This window comes from Dendrobates tinctorius, unplaced genomic scaffold (assembly GCF_039654945.1).
Source record: "Dendrobates tinctorius isolate UK_male_01 unplaced genomic scaffold, ASM3965494v1 ptg000104l, whole genome shotgun sequence".
NCBI classification, from domain to species: domain Eukaryota; kingdom Metazoa; phylum Chordata; class Amphibia; order Anura; family Dendrobatidae; genus Dendrobates; species Dendrobates tinctorius.
Window position 1 is genome coordinate 5,295,957 of NW_027361772.1, and position 21,194 is coordinate 5,317,150.

General features: G+C 46.7%; 1 protein-coding gene across 1 annotated transcript; it reads right to left on the minus strand.

Moving 5' to 3' along the window:
- Window positions 1-2,786: 2,786 nt before the first annotated feature.
- Window positions 2,787-18,105, minus strand: POLD2 (DNA polymerase delta 2, accessory subunit). Its single transcript, XM_073588631.1, has 11 exons — window positions 17,952-18,105; window positions 16,315-16,543; window positions 14,694-14,815; window positions 11,982-12,105; window positions 11,697-11,811; window positions 10,025-10,223; window positions 9,666-9,746; window positions 8,288-8,445; window positions 8,090-8,217; window positions 3,733-3,834; window positions 2,787-3,502 (listed from the first exon to the last, which is right to left on the minus strand). The coding sequence occupies exons 1-11, from the start codon at window positions 18,078-18,080 to the stop codon at window positions 3,360-3,362; spliced, it is 1,530 nt and encodes a 509-aa protein (XP_073444732.1). The 5' UTR covers window positions 18,081-18,105; the 3' UTR covers window positions 2,787-3,359.
- Window positions 18,106-21,194: the final 3,089 nt, after the last annotated feature.

The following is a 21,194-nucleotide window of genomic DNA, read 5'->3' on the forward strand; positions in this document are numbered from 1 at the left end:
TCAACCGAGGAACTTCACGCCTCCCACTTCGGCCTCTACAGATTTACCTTCGGCCTATTGGGCTTTCTCTGACGTCTTTAACAAGAAGGAGGCGGAGGTCCTGCCCCCGCATCGGCCCTATGATTGCCCAATCGACCTTGTCCCAGGTTCTACTCCATCCCGTGGTCGGATCTTTCCTCTGTCCCCCTCCGAGACTCTGGCCATGACCGAATATATCCAAGAAAACTTGGTCAGAGGCTTTATTCGCAAGTCGTCTTCGCCTGCAGGAGCAGGGTTCTTTTTTGTCAAGAAGAAGGATGGATCTCTTCGTCCCTGCATTGATAACCGGGGCCTCAATGATATCACCATCAAAAACAAATATCCGTTGCCTCTCATTCCGGAGCTATTCGACCGTCTATGGGGAGCACGAGTCTTCACAAAATTGGATCTCCGTGGGGCCTATAATCTGATCCGCATTCGTCCCGGAGATGAATGGAAGACTGCTTTCAATACCCGAGACGGCCACTATGAGTATTTGGTCATGCCCTTTGGCCTGTGCAATGGTCCCGCAGTGTTCCAGGAGTTCGTGTTTCGAGACCTTCTCTACTCCTGTGTGGTGTTGCATTTGGACGATATCCTTGTGTTTTCCCCGGACCTGGCTACCCACAGAAAAACCGTCCGCCAAGTCTTATTACGTTTAAGAGAGCAGAGTCTCTATGCCAAACTCGAGAAGTGCGCCTTCGAGCAGTCCTCCCTGCCGTTCTTGGGTTATATCATTTCTGACTCGGGCCTACGTATGGACCCTGGAAAAGTATCCACCGTGCTCAAATGGCCGCATCCCCAGGGAATCAAGGCGATCCAACGATTCCTTGGGTTTGCTAATTACTACCGGCAATTTATTCTACACTTTTCTACCTTGACCGCTCCTATCTCCGCCTTAACCCATAAGGGAGCCAACCCTCACCTCTGGTCCCCGGAAGCTGAAAATGCCTTTCAAACCTTGAGACAAGCTTTCGCTACAGCGCCCGTACTCCATCGTCCGGAAGTTAACAAACCCTTTATCCTCGAGGTAGATGCGTCAGCCATCGGAGCCGGGGCAGTTCTTTCCCAGAGATTTTCCTCCGGTCGACTGCTCACTTGCAGGTTTTTCTGCAAGATGTTCTCCATCGCAGAGAGAAACTACACCATTGGTGACAGACAGCTGCTTGCCATCAAGTTGGCCTTGGAGGAGTGGCGGTATCTTCTGGAAGGAGCTATGCATCCATAAAAAATCTACACCGACCACAAGAACCTGGCATACATCCAGTCAGCACAAAGACTTAACCCCCGGCAAGCCAGATGGTCGCTGTTCTTTGCCCGGTTTGATTTTGAGCTTCATTTCCGCCCTGGTGACAAGAATCTCAAAGCAGACGCTTTATCCAGGTCCTTTCTGGTCTCCGATAATGAGGTAAGACCCTCTTCTTAATCGATTGGAAGGGTTTCGGTCCCGAGGAGAGATCTTGGGAGCCCCGGGAAAACATTCAGGCTCCTTGTATCTTGGCCAGATTCCTTTCCGGTCTTAAGAAGAGGGGGCGTAAGGAGGGGGGTACTGTCACGCTCACCTCCCCGGCTCATGTTCGCTCTGCGGCTTCTGCTGCTGCTGCCCTGACCGCCGCTGCCTCGGCTCCCTCTGCCCGGGCTCCTGTCACTGCTGCTCCACCTGCCTCTGCCACGGCTCCTCTTCTTGCGGCGCCATCGTCCCCCGCCGCCTCCACACCGCCCGGGGCTCTCCGGCGCTTCCGGTCCTCTCGGCCCGCCCCCACTGCTGGCACCTATCCATCAACTGTCCTGCGGCCGGCCGCTGCTCCCTCACGCAAGCGCACAGCTAGGTACGCCCCCTAGACCAGGCGCCCTATCGCCTGGCTCCATGGCACTACTGCACCCTGACCCGGAAGTTCAGCAGCGTTCCCTATATCAGGCAGCCTCACCCTATGCTCTCTGCCTATCAATTGTGGTTCACGTTTGATATCGGGTCCACGCTCTCCTGCGTTTCTCCTGTCTCTGCGCTGTGTACCTTGCCTGGTCCGCTGATAGTTTCCCTACTTGTGACCTTCCTGTGTTCCATTCCAGGTCCAGTCCGTTCCTGCCTTCGTTTACCTGTTCCTGTGTCTCTCCCTGTACCGGTTCCTGCCGTCCACAGTTGCGGTTCACCTCCGTCCCCGCGGCTTCAGTAGCCTTCCCTGCGGTCGACGTCATCTTCCATCTGGTCGCCTGTACGTCTCCTGCCTGCATTCCCTCCCAGCTGTCCCCAGGTATCAGCTTCCTCGGCGACAGTCTCCCCTGGGTCTGCCCCTAACGCTCCCTGTATAGGGGGTGGTACACCTGGCCAGCTCGCCCTGGGGAGGTTCGTCGTCGCGGTCCTGAGGGTTCAACTTCCGGAGGTCTCCAGTCTCACAATCACTTCATAAGTGACCTTTCACAATTGTAGGTTCATTGACCATCCCCCCAGCAGCAGCCTTGGAGGACGGGACACTAGTGGATAAGTTGCATGCGGAAGATGTCCTTATTGTGGAGCTCACGGTGTGTCCTTCCTGGGGTGAAGGAAAAGTCCACTTTTTTCACCTCGTGTCAAGTCTCCTATTAGAGGGGTGTTCCGCTTGTTAGGGAAGGAGCAATGTCTCTACAGTAGCACGTTAGAATTGCTGAGAAGACTCCTTTTGCAGGGGAAGCAACAATGGACTATACTGTCAGCTGCCAGTTGGAGAAGGAGACCAGTTTTGTTCAGCAGCACATATTAGTAGCACCAAAAGGACATATAGAAGCAAAAATGATAAAAACGTTTTTTTTAATGGTAGGAATAATGCCATTTTTTTCCAAGTTATTATCATTTCAGGACTTTTAATATGAAAGTGATTGAGGAGATAACCCCTTTAGGAGAGCATTTTATTATCTCACGCAAAAAAGTATATATATATAAAAATACAATAGAAACATAAGCTAACAATGCACACGGACTTAACCTACGATGTCTGAAACTAAGGATTCAATGCCTTTTTCATAGCCAGTAAGGAAACATATTAGCTGCCAAAACACCACATCTGATCTATGTTCAGCACTGGGACATGACAGATGCATGTAGTAAAGATCCTCCAGTAATGTGCAGGATCATGGTCCGTACTGTGAAGAATTTAAACTATTCTTGATGAACCATTCTCCATATCGGACGATATTGACATGAAATGATCAGATCTCACCGATCACACAAATGACGTGCCTGGATGGAGGCACCGGTGTAACAGTAATCAGTGGAAATGTACACATTGTACTTCTTGACTTTCTAGTACATTACAAATCCTCTCTGAGCCTTGGATGATATTAAAGTCTTTTAGAGATGAATACACTCAGTCACTTGACTCCTCGTCTGCGCTGAATCCGGAGAAGCATATTGGCTGGCATTTCAGGGTACGCAGGTTTACCAGGCAGGCCGTCTGTGTGCTGCTGAAGTCCGGTACGGTAAGAAGAAGTACCCGCTGACCCTCAGCTCCTGCAGCAAACATAAAAGACCACGTTACTGCACCTAAAATCATCAACCGTGGTCACGTGCTTATGGGTTGTGCTCCCTTGATTTCAGGGATACAGTTAAGTTAGTCCCTCACCGATGGCCATAACGGGGGGCTTTTACCCCTGTTGACTTGGAGCAGGACATATCTCCATATACAATTCCCTCAGTAAAAAGGACCCTCTGGTCCTACACAAATAATGCAGAATACCTACCGGTGACCTCTTTGAAGCTAAACTTGGGGGCACTGCCACAAAAATACACATGCGGGCAGGTGTGCAGAATGAACGGGTCCGACTTGTAGAACGGGTAACACCCTGCAAAGATGATACAAGCACATCCATTTATAGGTACATGAAGAAATGCAACGTTTACAGCACCCTGCTGCTAATTAGAGGCATGACATCATGTATGGACCCTGCACCGAATCACGCAAGAAGTGTGGCGCCGTGTTAATCCCAATATTTCTTGACTTATTCAGGTCGGGACAGAAAAAAAACTGAATCATGATGAAATAAACAATCCCTGTGGTCTGATCATTTCACTAGAATTGCTGTTCACATTTTATTAAAGAATACTGGACCCTCCAATCCATGACCCCATGGCCGCACACCACATGTGGATCATTAAATGTCAGGTTGGTGCAGCTCACGAGAATTTTCGGAGTGTCAGTACCTATTGTTCTACCAATTAATATACCCAGTTGCAAGGAACTGTGCTAAATCAGGCAAAATGTATTATAATGAGTCCAAACTGCCGTCTACAATCATATCCAGTAGCCAGTGCAACATGGCCCATGCTTCTGTTTATCCCCCTCTTAAAGGGAATCGGTCACCCCATTTTTCGAGTATCAGCTGCCGGCACCGCCATCAGCGGCTTATCTACAGCATTCTGTAATGCTGTAGATAAGCCCCCGATGTAACCTGAAAGATAAGAAAAACAAGTTATATTAGGCTACTTTCACACATCAGTTTTTTGCCATCAGGCAGGATCCGGCTATTTTTAGAAAAAACGGATCCGGCATAAATTTTGGAGAACTGTAGAAACGGATCCGTTTTTCTGCCGGATCCGTCTAGCAGGTTATATTTGTTTCCTGGGGGCTGGCCAATTGGATCTGAGCATGCGCAGACTTAAAAAAACGGATCCGGTGGCTGGATCCGTCTTTTTCTGGATCCGGTGCATTCCGGCGCCCATAGACTTTCATTGTGGCAAAAAGCCGGAAGCGTCGGATCCGGCGCTTCCGGCTTTTTTGCCGGAGAGAAAAAACACGTTACAGTAGCCGTTTTTTCCAATGCCGGAATGAGACAAGTAGCCGGATCCGGCAAAAGACGGATGAAACGCAATGCCATCCGGCGCGATCCGGCACTGATGCAAGTCAATGAGGAAAAACTGGATCCGGCATTGCATTTCGCCGGATCCGGTTTTACAAAAAAAAGCCGGATTGCGCCTGACGGCAAAAAACTGATGTGTGAAAGAGGCCTTATACTCACCCAGGGGCGGTCCGGTTTTGGTCCGATGAGTGTCGTGGTCCGGTGCCTCCCATCTTCTAACAGTGACGTCCTCTTTGCTGCATGTCACGGCTCCTGCGCAGGCGTACTTTATCTGCCCTGTTTTGGGCAAAGTACTGCAGTGCGCAGGTGCCAGGAGAGGTCCGGCGCCTGCGCACTGCAGTATTCTGCTCTGCCCTCAACAGGGAAGAACAGTACGCCTGCGCAGGAGCCGCGACAGGCAGCAAAGAAGAGGACGTCACCGTTAGAAGATGGGAGGCGCCGGACCACGACACTCATCGGACCAAAACCGGACCGCCCCTGGGTGAGTATAATATATTAAAAATGTGTCTGTGCTGAAATAGCTCCACTATTTCTTCCTTCACTTTTAGAGACCAAACCCAATATGCACTTCCTCAATGAAGTCGGTGTATGCAGAGACGTTTCAAAAAAAGAAAAAAAAAAAAGTAAAAAATAATAAAAATATCCTATGATTAAATTTTAAGGGAACCCTGAATAAGATTGCAAAGTTGGAAATTTACCTCAAAATAAATCACATGGAGAGGGGAGACCTGTAACCATTATCTTATAAAATGGACAGAATTAGAGCGCCATTGCCTGGGTCGTTTATTGAAAAACAACCGTTCTTGCGTGCAGTGCTGTGTTAATCTTAAAGCAGAAACAAGGTAGAACACTACCATCAAATAGTTATTAGAGTACTGTCCCGGCCGGTGACAGTCTCATACGTTACTCACTGCTTCCTCGGTGCGCCAGCGGTCTTCACAGCGTTATCCACAGCGTTGTGCTGCCGGCTGCAGAGTAGCTGCAGGACCTTCGTGACATCAGTCACGTGGGCGGACACGTGATGGGATCCAGCGAGTGTTACGGACCAATTCCTTCCTACCGGTTTCGGAAGTACCCGGCTTCCTTCATCAGGGAGTATAATATAAATCGTTTTTCTTCTCTTTCAGGTTACATCGGGGGCTTATCTACAGCATTACAGAATGCTGTAGATAAGCCCCTGATGGCGGTGCCGGCAGCTGATACTCAAAAAATGGGGTGACAGATTCCCTTTAACTCTTGCACTGCTGTCACTTAGTGGCTTTAGTATGTGAATATGTTGTTCTGCTGACGTGCGCCTACTGGGGTCATTTTGAGTCAATTTCCTGGGGTCTCTCAAACTTCTGGACACAAATTTTGGATTTTCTCAAAGCTTGCAGCTTAACATGTTTTTTTTAGCTCTTTTAGTTTGATGTTTCTCTGGTAAGATTCTAAGCATTTCATAAGATTCTTACACATTTAATGACAAATATGTCAAATTTATGTAGAGACTCAATATTTCCAAGGCCCTTCGTCCTGGCAGCTGGATATCAGCTTCTGGGCAAAATTCTGATTGATGGCTCATTGTTGTCTTATCAATACTTGGAGTTTATCACAATTTTCGTATTTTTGTTTGTCCACCCAGTTTTGAGGATTGACCACAAGTCCTTGAAAGAATTGATATTTGGGGAGGTTCCTGGCTATGTAAGTGTTTTGTTCACTGAACCACTTAGTTACCACTTTGCTCTGTGACATCACTCCATCATGCTAGGAAAAAACATTGTTTATGACCACATTGCTCCTGGATCGTTGGGAGAAGTTGCTCTTGAAGGATGTTTGGATCCCATTCTTTATTCATGGCAGTGTCTTAGGCAAAATTGTGAGTGGATGAAAAGCCCCCACACCTGAATGGTCTCGGGACGCTTTACAGTAGGCATGACTCAAGACTCATGGTAGCGCTCACCTTTTCTTCTCCAGACAAATCATTCTTCCAGATGTCCTGAACAGTCTGAAGGGGTTTCATAAGAGAAAATAACTTTATGCCAGTCTTCTACAATCCAATCCCTTTACTTCCTGTAGAAGGTAAGTCGGTCTTTGATGTTTTTCTTGCATAGAAAAGTGGCTTATTTGCTGCCCTTCTTGATACCAGCCCAGACTCCAAAAGCCTTCACCTCACTGTGCGTACAGATGCAATGACACCTGACTGCTGCCATTCCTGAGCAAGCTCAGCACTGGTGTTGAACTAATCCCATGGCCGAATCCTTTTTAGGAAATTGTTCTGGCACTTTCTTGGACACCCTCAATTCTTCTCGACAGCAAATGAACCTCTCTCTATGAAATTCTTGATGATCCGATAAATAGTTAATTTAGGGGCAATCTTACAAGCAGCAATATCACGTGTTGTAAATCAACAATGACTGCACATGTTTCCTTGGAGATAACAATAGTTAACAGAATAAGACTATAATTTAAAGCACTAGCTCCCTATTAAATGAACCAGTTTGCTCTCATGACCCACTCAACATGACAGTGTGATATCAGCTGCCTTGTCCTTGTCAACACTTTCTTCCGAGCCAATGAGAAGATCACCAAAATGATGAACGCAGGTCATTTTGTGGCAGGGCTTAAATTCAGTAGGAATTTGATTTTTGAGCTTAAGTTAATGTTCAGGTCACATGAAGAATTTGTAATAAATGTGATCACTCTTCATAACAATCTAAAATAATTTAAAAGGCCACTATAAAGCTGAAGCAGCAGTAAAATCCAAAATTTGTGTCAGTCTCAAGGTTTTTGGTAACAACTGTATAAGAATGATGGCTGTCCAAACAAATGGCAGTATATTTAATTTAGCGGCGGTCTCAGATCCTACGTTACCTCTCTTCTACAACAAACCATGTATACTGCTTTTTGCGCCATATTGGACACAAACAGATCCCTTCTGCCCTCCGCAGAGAACCACCGGATTGGCAGGGCAAGATGTGATGGGCATCATTTTTAGTTTTCTACCCACTGTTCCGGTAAAATAAAAGCTCTGATTGGTTGCTCTGACAGTTGTACTGTAAGAAAGTTTTGATGAATGTCGCTTGATACGAACCACAAAAGGTAAACATGGAGCTGCTTTTTGTGACCTGATCTATATATATATTTTGTGTAAAGTGTGAAATAATAATTTATGTGTCAATGCATTGAAAACTGGTGCTAATACCATCATTAATTGTCATGTACTATCCCCAGTGTATAATGTTATACATGGACGCCTCCTTACCTAAAGTATCCGGAGCAGTAGGACACATGTGCCCGACTTGCAGGGTCCATTCCAGAATCTCCAAGTGGTCCCGCATACTGGAGTACCTGTATATATCACTGATGTTCTGACCAGCCGAGCCCAGAAACCTGCGACGACATCAGACTGTCAGACCATGCATATAGCGGTAATCACACCTTGTAATGGTAGAAGGAGTACCTGACGCCATCGATTTCTGCTTCGTAGGGGTTTGTTACCAGCTGAAGGGTGGAGAATGGGGCGGACTGGGGGAACATGCAGCGATGCAGGGGCTGCTGAGGAAGGATGTAGTTTGTAGGATCAAAGGCACCGGGCATGACATCCACAAAGACGGAGGCCTGATGATGGAGAAGAGAATGATGCACACCATATCTATAAGATGGGGAATTATGTGCCACTAAAACTATGCAAACAAGCTAGACTTGGAAATAGCGGTATCCTCAGTCTCCTTGGTCAACAGGTAGATCCCAAGGGGAGATTTGGGATTAATGGTTCCTCTGGGAAGGTGGATACATGCTGTGCAATCTGTAGGCAGCATGCATTGGACATTGGTTGTGTCATCTCAGCCAAGTATGTTTGATTCTGATATGCTGCAGCGTTTCAGGAAAAAACATACCTTAAAAGCTGCCAGGGACCGAGCTGCACGGGACACTAGTCAGACGGGTGGTCCCCAGAGGCTTCTCCCTGCCACCTGCTAATTCCTGACCAGTCTCCCCTATAGAAGCACACAAGGAGAGACCCATCACTCATTGGCAGCAGTCTGGGAGATACTGTCAGGTCCCACCTGTCTGACTAGTCTCCAGTGCAGAGCTCAGTCCATGGCGACTTTTAAAGCACATTTTTCTCTGAAACGCTTTTCAGAATCAAAGCTGGTTGAAATCACACAGCCAATGTCTGATACATGCTGCCTGTGGATTGGGCTGTGGATAAGCTGTCAGGTTGCCTTTAAAAAGGGTTTTCCAATTTCAGGACAATGTACACCGAAATGCTGTAAAATATCTAAAGCAACCAAAGGACCAGGTACCAACAATCCCCGGATCCAGAGCTCAGATCACTGCTTGGCTGCAGCACTGTTAAATACACAGTAATCGGTGGTACGGCCAAGCACAAAAGGAATCTATATGCCAAGCGCTTAAACTGGTTGCCCCCTTACACAATCCACAACTTTTGTGAAGTGATATCATGGAGCCAAAGTCTGGTGGCCGCTTATATCTCCTACATCATTATATGGAGACCATTGATATTATGTGCAGCCGTATAATGCATGATGGCACCGAGTCTGCCGTAGGGAGACAGATTTTGCATAGAAGGGGTATTCAGTTGGAGATCTCTGTGTGACCCTAATATGCACCAGTAGGGGGTATGAATGGGTCCTGACCCTTTAGGCGCTTTGCACGGGACCAGTAGGGCGTATGAATGGGTCATGTCCCTTTAGGTGCCGTGCACTGGCCAAAGTCATCATTTCTGACCCTGTAACCTATATAGTTAAAGTATTTGATTCGCTGCATAGGAAACAGAACAAAACTGAAAATGAAAAACTGTCTGCACTGAGACTTACACTGAGCTGGAGGAGGACTTCATCCAGCATCTTCACCGCCTCTACACTCGCTGCCTGAGTCTTCTTACTCAGATATTTAGCCTGAAGAGTAGAAAAGATTGTTTGCTTAGCAATAAATTTTGCACAAATCATAGCGATTGCCGCTGGTAACCAAACAACTACTGCCCCCATCATTTCCTGCTAACATGCACTGTAATGGATCCAGCCAGTAGGACTACTATTACCATATAGCTTTGGGTCATATTACAATATGGAGTTTATGGTGAAACATACAATGGCCTATTGGTCAGATGCCTGACAAATAAGTCTTATAGTCTACCCAGAATTTAGACAGTACATACCCCCCCCCCCCCTCGTACCTTATGTAGAGATTCCTTGCCCTGAGTGTTCTCGCTGAGTAGGTTACCGGCCAGAATGACACGAGATATCCGAGCCGCACAGCCCTGCTCCTCTTCCGCTCCGGCCTGCCCGGTCACCAAGTCAAGAAGCAGCTGTAACCCCAGCAGGCTCTCCCCGCTGCCTCCTCCGAGGCCCAGACCTGATGTCAGCAGCACATACCTGGAACACAGAGCCAAACAAGTCAGTAAGAAAAGACCGATCCACTACACTGAAGAGACGAACGTGGTACCGAGATACAAAGAGAACTCAGAGTCATACAGACGATGCTCTCACGTGTGGTCACAGACGACCTAGAAGACTTTGGTTTATTGATGAGAGGTGCTGGCCTCTTCCTCCAAGCTCAGATCATGTTAGGAGAGCAACGGAAAAGCTGTGATAGATCAACAAGTCCTAAAATATTGCTCAATTTCACACCACATACGGATAATTTTTCCTGTTTCTTTGTGCTGATAGCAACACATTCTGTCACCTTCTCCTTCCTCAATCAGTTGTATGCTTTACCTGACCTATGTAAGCAACAAGACATGTCCACTTGTGGTCCGAGTCATGGATCAAAATCACTCATTCCTATCTATGGGTCCGTGAAAAATTGCAAATACCACAAGGATGCAATCCTTATAAAACCTGTGTATGTCCTTATCAAAAAAAGTTGGAATAGGTAGAGAAGCTTTGCAATTCTTTTCGTGCATAGGAAAAAAAAAAAATCCCTGATGGTAAAAATCGGCCATGCCGACGAAATCTGGTCCAAAACACTGACGAAAATCTTTTTTTTAAAAACACAAAAACGAACATGCGACTTGTGTAGGATGAGCAAATACGGAAAGTTTTCAGCCATACTAGATCTGCAATGCCAACTAATTTGCAACCAGACATAGTTGCATCACTATAAGATGATGAGATAGCGCCACAGTTCTGGTACTATATACAATCCATGAGGCCCGGACCCTTCTGCTTGTATGGACGATGAGGAACAACCAATCAAATTTTAGTTTTCATTAAGGAGAAGCTATCCTATGGCCAACAGGGGTGTTTCCTTACTTACACGGCCCCCATGAGTCCCGACAAATTATACCACCAGATCAGAGGGCAGAATGCATGTGCCTTCAATTACATGGCTGCTTATTAGCAAATCCCTCATGAGAAAGCTTTTCTTTGTACTTTCCCAAAACTAAAGTCATATGACCAGAGGTTTATTGCTCCACACCAAAAAAAAAAAAAATATCAGGCAAAAAGCCAAAACTTTCAAGGCACATCACAATCTGTGTGTTTTTCCCGGAGGATTACAAAGTGTTCACCTGCTCAATGACCAGGTTCTGTACAGAAGACCTAGTCTGGTATTTTGCAGTTTTATGTATTTATTAACTATTCCTTTTTTCTTTGTACCTTGACTTATATGAACATTACCCCTCAAAAAGAAGCGTTAAAAAGCAGCCAGAGGAAATTGCTCAGCGAGTTTCTAGGACGCATTCCATGTAGGGTTTTGGCCGCAGAATAATTGTGGTTTTGCATGGTCTGCTTTTATAAGAAATAATAAAAATCATCTGTCAGCAGAAAAAGTATAGAGAAAAAGAGAAAACAGACTCCTGGATCCTACCTGAATAAATGCAAATTTAGGAAGTGAGAGAGACCCACCTGTCTTCTTCCAAATCTGGAAGAGGGGATTGGGAGGGAAGGGAGGCCAGACAGAAATCTTCTACTGTGAATTTGCCGGCATCGCCTTCTTCGCCGAGGACGGCGATCACAGCACCTAGGAGAGCACAAGGAACATGGGTTATAGAGGGGATGGATAGAGGAGGGGGTGCAATGAGGACACCTGTTTTAAGGAACAAGGGGGAGCCCATGATTGCACTCCCACCAATTCTGTGGATAGACCAAAGAATAACCCCCTTTAAATATACCGGCGGTAAGGATACTCACCTGTCACAAACATCTGCACATCGGTGGCGCCCTCTAGCCGGATCCTTTGCAGCTCGTCTTCCAGAATGAGTTCGTCTGAATCACTGATATATTTGTGCCTTGCAGGTTGAGGCAGGAGATTGTGCTGGAGGCAAGAGAACGGAATAACAGATGGGTATAATATATCGTGCAAGGCGTGCGTCATTCCTCTTCACAATAGAGCCCTATTAATGTAGAAGCAATGCAGACCCGAAAGGGTCCCGGCCCCCCGAGGTGACATTTATAGGTGAATTACTGTCCGCAGTGTTCATACCGGGATTATTCACAGAATCTTGATTCAATTACTGTAAATGCCTCCAGCCATGAATCAGTCTGAGCAAGGCCGAGCCGTCAGTCATGGATTTATTGTTTAGTTAGGGAGGAACTTCCTTCAGATAATAATCTGTTCTCAAGCAGTTGTACAGGACGAGAGGGCTCAGATCAGAAGAAATGCTTAGCGTCCGGGCTAATCATAGTGACTATGCTAAGGAAAGGTCATTAATATCAGATCAGTGGTGGTCGGACACCCGGCAGTCCCACTGATAAACTGTAATTGGGTCAGGCGGGCAGATGAAAACAGATAATGGCGTTCTGTCCACTGTATGGCGGATTTTAGCAAAACAGGATTCTCGGGGTGAAGTGGGAATAAAATAAGAGCACATGGTGCCCACTTGTGACCCGCTGACAGCTCCTCTTTAAAGTCGCGTCTCTATGGTATGTCGATGGCAATCTCAGTGGAATAGCAATAAGCGACGCTTGCAAATTATTCTAGTTATTAGTGGGGCTCCCAGGTCTCCAGTTTATAGCTATTTTTTTTTTTTTTTTGGACAATGACATCAGAAGTTAGCAAAATACTACACATCATAGGACGAATTCCATAAAAAGTGATGTTAATATACATCCCATCACCGGTAAGTGGAAGCAACTTAAAGTGTCAGCAGGAAGCCACGATGCAGAGTTTGGGATAACAAGGCAGGAATACTTCACGTCATGGTGCAGCTGCTACAGCAGTAATGATGAGGCCTTGTGGTCTCCTATAGCCGGTTGTACGGACCGCCAGTCTTAGGAGGCTTTGGCTGCCCCCTCCTGGGGGATTCTATAACTACATGGCTATAGGAGGCCACCACCAGGCTCAGGATATATTTATTCACTTTGATTACACAAAACCATTAGCCAACTGAATAGAATTACATCCAGAAAATAGCTGAACTCCTCTCTTCTGAAGAAGGCCCACCAAGCGATAACGGTTCATGGTAAATATCACCGCTGGTCATAGACTATGTATAACTGTTATACAAATGCCCTATTACAATAAAGAGGAGAAAGAGCCGCCGGACATGTGTGGCAACGCTCATCCCCAGAGGAAAATGACCAGCAAGTCTCCAATCCGACATGTCTGTCTTACGTTTCTCCAAATGCAAGATGGATAAAGACATTCCAGCAACCCCAAGAGGATGAGACTGTCAGCCAATCTCGCCGGAGTCTTAGGGCCCCCATCACACATAGCGACTCACCAGCGATCCCGACAACGATATCAACGTGTCAGGATCGCTGGTGAGTCGCTACATGATCGCTGGTGAGCTGTCAGACAAGACAGCTTCACCAGCGATCAGCACCAGCGCCGCCGAGCGCCGCTGTGTACTTAGTTACCAGCGCGCTGATGCAGGGAGCTGGTAACTAAGGTACACATCGGGTATCCAAGGGACGTGCGTCACTTAGAAACCCGATGTGTACCTTAGTTACCAGCTCCCTGCATCAGCGCGCTGGTAACTAAGGTACACATCGGGTTTCTAAGCACAGCGCCGTGCTTAGAAACCCTGCGTTTACCTTAGTTACCAGCTGATCGCTGGTCTCCCGCCTGTCACATGCAGCGATGCGTGCTGGCCAGCGGGAGACCAGCGACCAAAAAAAATGTCCAGGGCTTTCCTATAGTGATCAGTGATACCGACAGGGGGGGGGGGAATCTGTCGCTGATCGCTGTCACACACAGCGATCTCGCTGGTGAGATCGCTGTTGCGTCACAAAAATTGTGACTCAGCAGCGATCTCGCTATGTGTGACGGGGCCCTTATTGTTCTGATCTTAAAGGGAACCTGTCATGTGGAAATTGGCCTCTGGTCTGCGGCCAGGATAAGGAACAGGAGGAGCGGATATACATTGTTGTTGGAAAAGTTTCACTAAAGTTTGCATTTTATTCATTGTACATACAGGAGTCCAGTGGGCGATCCTACTAGTGATTGGCAGTCTTCCCTGTCTGTCAATCACTAGTAGGACTGCCCACTGGACTCTAATACAAACACCAGGGATTTCAATGAATAAAAAAGAAATTATACTGAATCTTTTCCCACAAACCTGCATATCATCCACTCATCATCATCTCCTCTACACCATGGTATCCACAGATCAGACTAAAAGTACAAGACTGGTTCCCTTTAAAACCTACCTTCACAGAGACTCGACATCTGAGAGGAGACAAGCTACCAGCAGCCGTATGACGCTCAGTTGGCACGGTGCTCAGACTCTGATATCAGACGTGACAGTACAGTATCCGAGGTGGTACACCTTGGTTTATTGAGATGAGCATCCACGCTCTGCTGAGCCGCACATACATGTCAGTAATCTTTACCATAATGATAAAATAACAGACGGTGAAAAAAAAAAAATAAAGAGCGAAGGGTGACATATGGGCTCGTACCTCTTCACTGATCTCCCGCAGGATGGACGGCTGCAGCTCCATGGACTTAAACAACGTTCCCACCACACAACACCTCTCCCCCGCCTGGAGTTCACATAGCTTCCGCACAGTTATATCATCGCCTGGAAGGAACAAAGCAGATATAAGCAAATGCTCCAAGTACACCAAACTACCAAAATCCATGTCAGGCAGGATCTAGCTTATATTTGTGAGGGGGGCAGGGTTGTCATAGGTTCCAAGGGTGGATTTTGCAATGCCATGCAGTAAATCAGCGCATAGTGTCCTTATTACTAGAATTAATAAAGTAATCCTTCTTATTTAGTCCCACACAAGTGCATGGATGTGTAATTCTACTAGTAAAAGATCAGCATTTAAAAGGGTTATTAAAAAAACATGGCTGCTTTCTTGCAGGAACAGCACCACCTCTGAGCGTGGATGGAGTGTAGCATGGGAATGGCTTTGCGATGCCAGAGAGAACCAATGACCTCTCCTGTCAGCGATTCAGCTGCTGCACGTGGACAGAGGAGCGCTCCCTCTTCTGGAGCTGCTGTCGAAAGGGCGTGAGTGCAGACATCATGCTGTTCGACATCCAGCTCCCCACTGCCTGACTGCGGGGAGCCGGATGTCAATCACCATAACGTCCTGTCAACAGAGGAGAGCGGAAGAGAAGCCACTGCTCTGTCGACGTGAAGCCAGCCGAATCGCTGGCAGGAGCAATCTGTGACCTCTCTGTGCCGGCAGATATAGGCTCCGGGCACAACAGTATTGGATAAACCCTTTAAGGTCAGGATGTGTGAATATAGGAAAATAATATATAAGTGAGCAAAAATTAAAGGGTAGAGGAGGTGGGAATGTGGTGTAAGTCCTGAGTGAGTCTCAGATGAGCGGCAGTGCATCTGTTCAAAAAAAGGAAGATCGTCAAGGGCCCATCCTTTATTTTACGTGAGCGTAGATGTTTGGAAGGAAGGAAAGAAATGTGTGAATTGAAGCTAATATCAATTATTAACTACAGCTGAATTATGGTTTAGATGTACTTAGTAGTGATGAGGGAACAAGCTGGGATAAGGTGTTATCTGAGCATGCTCGGGTGCTAAGAGAGTGTCTTTGAAGTGCTCGAAAAATATGTTCAAGTCCCTGCGGCTATTCGACAGCTGCAACACATACTGGGATTACCTGTTTGTTAGTCCTGTAGATCGGTGGTGTCCCTCAATGGCTCAAAATACTGTGCGGAAGCACAGGTTCCTACATGAGCGCGAACAGAGCGGTGTAAGCGCTCAACAAAAATTCTTTAGGTCTGTACACTGTTTTGTGCACGCTTATGCAGATCAGCACATCTACATGCTGAGGCGAGCATTTCTGCATAATCAGTAGAAGTCTAAGGACCCGGACTGCCACTGGTCTACAAGAAGCTACAACACATGAAAAAAAAAACCTTGTGAAAGTATAGGTAGTCTTTAATGGCATCGTCCAGCAACAGAAGTGAGTGGTACAGATGACGTTATGACCCCACACACCTGCCAAGTGGGTTTGTAATGTCATCCGCACCACTTAATTCTGATGAGCCAGTCAGTTGCGCCAGATAACCCCCCCGCCTAAGATCCCCTTACTCATAAATACATACCCCATTTCTTCTTTGCACACTCTATAAGAAGCGGCCTCATATGCAGCAGTCGCGTGGCATAAATGTGGGCATACTGGCGGGTGAAGGTCCGCTCTCCTAGTCGATAGCTCTCGGAGCGATTGGTGTACAGGGAATTGGACACTCTGGTGAAAGTGGCAGGGGCTTCAGATGGAGGTGAGAGGAGTCCAGGCCCTTGACTGACAGCTAGATCTGTGAACATCATGGTAACCTGTGACATCAGGGGAGTCGGGGTTAAAAAAAATATATATATATTAGTTGCCATTGTAATTGCGCTTATGTCAGGGGTGATGTACAGTAGACTGGGAAAAAAAAATGTATATTCTTGACACATTACTGAAATATCCACATCAATGGAAAATTAAAGGATTATTCAAAAAAATATAAATATTAAAGGGTTTATCCAGAACTTTTATTTTTCTTTACTATGGGTTCTAACCGCTCCAGTCGGCAATTCAGACACTCATCCTCAACAGAGCAGCTCTTCTTTCTCGGGGCTGCTTTGTCAACGGGGCATGACTGGTGATGTCAGGCTGACAGACAGCTGGCTCCCCGCAGTAAGGCAGCAGGGAGCCGCCGGCTGTCAGTCAGTAGGACGTCGGCAGTCACGCTCTGTTAACTGACCAGAAGAGAAGCTGTTGCTCTGTTGATATGCCGTCACAGAAAGCCACCGATTCGCCGGCAGGAGTGGTCTGTGACTTCTCTATGCTGGCAGAGATTGGTGCCGTGAAAAACCGGCTGGTACATAGCAACTACCTGCCTGTTAGATCTTAGGCTCAGAGTAGAAAATAATATATAGTCTAAACCCTTAAAGTTATTCTCAATCAGCTTACTGATAGCTGGGGGCCAACATTTACGAGAACAGGCTGTGTATACCCCGTCTCTAAAGAGCGCCGTCCTGAATGAGGCGCACGCTTGTCCGCCGCTCCATTCACTCTCTATGGAACTGTGGAGAAAGCAGAGTACAGCACTCGGCAGTTTCCACAGTGCTATAGACAATGATTGGAGCGAAGGATGAGCGTGCGCCTCATTCAGGACGGCGCTCAGCAGAGACGGGGTCCCAGCGATCAGCAAGTCGTCCCCTGTAACATAATACTTTGGGAATAACCCTTTATTAAATGTGCTTGTATATGAAAAAAAGGAATAGCGACAACACGGATATAACAACGATGAAAACAGATCTAGAATCTCAAGCTGTTGCAAAACTACAAGTCTCAGCATGCCCTGACTGCAGGACTGAGCAATGCTGGAGGCTACAGCTGGTTCTGACCTACTCCAGACACATGTGGTCCAGCAGTCTGTCTGTGTGGCCTGTATATCTAGTCTCCAGCAGCACAGTTCATAGGGCTCTATTCACACACATTACAAAAAGTACTAGTATAGTGGTCACCAGGGCATGCTGGGAGTTGTAGTATCTTAACAGCTCCAGTGCCCAACAAGAATGCCTGACACGTGACACTACATATCCCAGCATGCCGTGCTGTACACTACATTGCACTTTGGGACTTCTGCCTCCACGCTACCCAAGAACCTTCCCGCAATTAAGGGTGCATATATAACAGTGCGTGTTATCATGAGGGATCGCTACCACCCACAGCTCCTGCCCCACTGGTCCTCACCCTCCGGCCGCTCCCGTCCCGCCACTGCAGCGCTTCTTTCAGCTGCCCGCCGCGCGCTGCCGCCGTGACGTAATCACCAGGCGACAGCGTGGTGGAGTCAGCCATGTTGGGAAGGTCGTAAATAAGCATTGAGCGGGGTTTTAGGCGCTCTTTACTGCCCCTTGTGGTAACAATTGTGTAGTGCCTCTGATTTCGTCCTGCGTTACGGGCGCAGCGAAAAGCACGTTCCATCTGATGGGAAAGATACAACATGGGACAGAATACAGTCCTATATCAGGCACAGTAGTGTGGACTGAGCACACCTGCGGGACTCCGTGTAATGTCATATTCAGAGCCAAATCTGCATCTGTGTGATGAATGTTTGCTCACAGGGAGTCTTGGGGTCACATAGTAGAAGTTCTAATTGGAGACCCCCCACAGCAAAAGAAAAAAAAAATCCAGAGGGGTCACAGAAGAGCATAGCTCACAACTTTGCAGCCTTTAAAAAGTAATTTTCCTCTTATTGAAGCCCCTAGATTCACCTTTCATTGCCCCCATAAAGTATGATGCCAACAAAAGTGTCCCCCCAAACATAGTATGATACCTCCACAGTGAAGTGTGACCCCCACATAGCCCTCCATTGAGTATAATGGGCCTACATACAGTATAATGACTCTACACTTCACCAGACAGAATAATGGCCCCCATTAGCCCTCCACACAGTTTGATCAACCCCGCCTACACAAACCTTCACACTGTATAATGCTTGCATACAGTTTAATATCCCCCACATAGCCCTCCATAAAATATAAATGCTCCAACACAACCCTCCAAATATATCTGCCCTCACATAGCCCTCCAAATGTTATAATAGCCCTCCATATAGTATAAGGGGCCTCATAATCCTCCATATAGTATAATATACTCCCCATAGTCCTCCATACAGTATAATGCACTCCCCATAGTCCTCCATAGTCCACACAGTATAATGCACTCTCCATAGTCCTCCATGCAGTCAAATGTACTCATCATGGCTCTCCATACAGTATAATGCACCCCATAATCCTCCATACAGAATAATTTACTTCCCATAGTCCTCCATACAGTATAATGCACTCTCCATAGTCATCCTCACAGTATAATGCATTTCCCATAGTCCGCAATACAGTATAATGCACCCCATAATCCTCCATACAGTATAATGCACAACCCATAGTTCTCCATATAGTATAATGCACTCCCCACAGTCAGCAATACTGTATAATGAACTACCCATAGTCTTCCATAATCCATACAGTGTAATGCACTCCCCAGTTTTCAGTGCAGTATAATGCACTCCTCATAGTCCTCCATATGGAATAATGCACTGCCCATAGTCCTCCATACTGTATAATGCATTCCTATAGTCCTGCATAGTCTATACAGTATAGTGCCCTTCCTATAGGCCTCCATACAGTATAATGCTCTCTCCATAGGCCTGCATAGTCCATACAGTATAAAGCAATCCCCATAGTCCATACAGTGCAATGCCCTCCCCATAGTCCTCTCCATACAGTTTAATGCACTCCCCAGTCCATACAGTATAATGCACTTCCCATAGTCCTGAATACAGTATAATGCATTTCCCATAGCCCTTCATACAGTATAATGTACTCCCCATAGTCCATACAGTATAATGCACAACCCATAGTCCTCCATATAGTATAATGCACTCCCCACAGTCCGTGATATAGTATAATGAACTCCCCATAGTCTTCCATAATCCATACAGTATAATGCACTCCTCATAGTCCTCCATATAGAATAATGCACTCCCCACAGTCCTCCATACTGTAAAATGCATTCCTCTAGTCCTGCATAGTCTATACAGTATAGTGTCCTTCCTATAGGCCTCCATACAGTATATTGCACTCTCCATAGCCCTGCATAGTCCTTACAGTATAATGCGTTCCCCATAGTCCATACAGTGCAATGCCCTCCCCATAGTCCTCCATACAGTATAATGCACTCCCCAGTCCATACAGTATAATGCACTTCCCATAGTCCTGCATACAGTATAATGCACTCCCCATGGTTCTCCATAGTCCTCCATACAGTATAATGTACTCCTCATAGTCCTCCATATAGAATAATGCACTCCCCACAGTCCTCCATACTGTATAATGCATTCCTATAGTCCTGCATAGTCTATACAGTATAGTGCCCTTTCTATAGGCATCCATACAGTATATTGCACTCTCCATAGCCCTACATAGTTCTTACAGTATAATGCGTTCCCCATAGTCCATACAGTGCAATGCCCTCCCCATAGTCCTCCATACAGTATAATGCAGTCCCCAGTCCATACAGTATAATGCACTTCCCATAGTCCTGCATACAGTATAATGCACTCCCCATGGTTCTCAAGAGTCCATACAGTATAATGCACTTCCCATAGTTCTCCATACAGTATAATACACTCCCTATAGTCCTGTATACAGTATTATGGCCACCACAATGTATGTTCTGATTAAAAAATCAAACAAAAATATAATACCTCTCCTCACTGCCCTGCTGCACTGTTCTCTACAGCGAGCACTCTGAAGCACGGAACATCTCAGGGCAGTGGGCGCCATATAGTGACATCATCGAGCCCGCTGTGCTGAGACGTCAGCTGCTGAGGATCATTGATGGATGAGGAAGTGTTAGCTGACGCTCCCTTTTTCATCATTAGTTTCAACTCTACAGACATCCATGACGGGTGGGGGAGCGGTGCCGGCACCGCCACCAGGGCCCTCAAGCCCATGGGACCCCATAGCAGCTGCGTGGCCTGCCGCCATTGGCAGTAAGCCACTGCTGTTGGGACCCCCACTGATCCCAAGAATGGGGGTCCCAATATCCTCTGTGTGGCAGCTGGGGGTCTCATAAAGCCCCTTGTGTTTGCAATCACGGTACCCCATTAAAACCGAGGCTTCCAAGGAGATTCTGATTATTACAATATAGTGAAATACAGTTGTATTGCAGTGTGTTAGGAATGGCGGAACGCACTAAATAAAAATATAAATAAAGTGCGTTCGCTGCTTGGGGTCCACCGTGCAGTAGGTGAAATAACCGCTGCTAGGTGGTGGCAGGAGCAATATGGCGGAATTGCACACAGGGTTAAACTCCACCCAGGTGTGCAGAGCAATCTCAGTTAAACTCACGGAGATGCCAAAAGTCCGAACACAAATAACTGAGCCTGTTGTAGTCACAGAACTCAGTAAAAAATGCACACACGGTATACGG

Bases quoted from the DNA above. Each gene is read 5' to 3' on its own strand.
- POLD2 (XM_073588631.1), bottom strand. From the start codon at position 18,080: ATGCTTATTTACGACCTTCCCAACATGGCTGACTCCACCACGCTGTCG. The intron at 16,544-17,951 runs GTGAGGACCAGT...CTGATGTCACAG, and splicing joins GGGACGGGAGCGGCCGGAGG to GTTACCATGATGTTCACAGA. The intron at 11,812-11,981 runs GTGAGTATCCTT...GTGCTCTCCTAG, and splicing joins TGTGCAGATGTTTGTGACAG to GTGCTGTGATCGCCGTCCTC.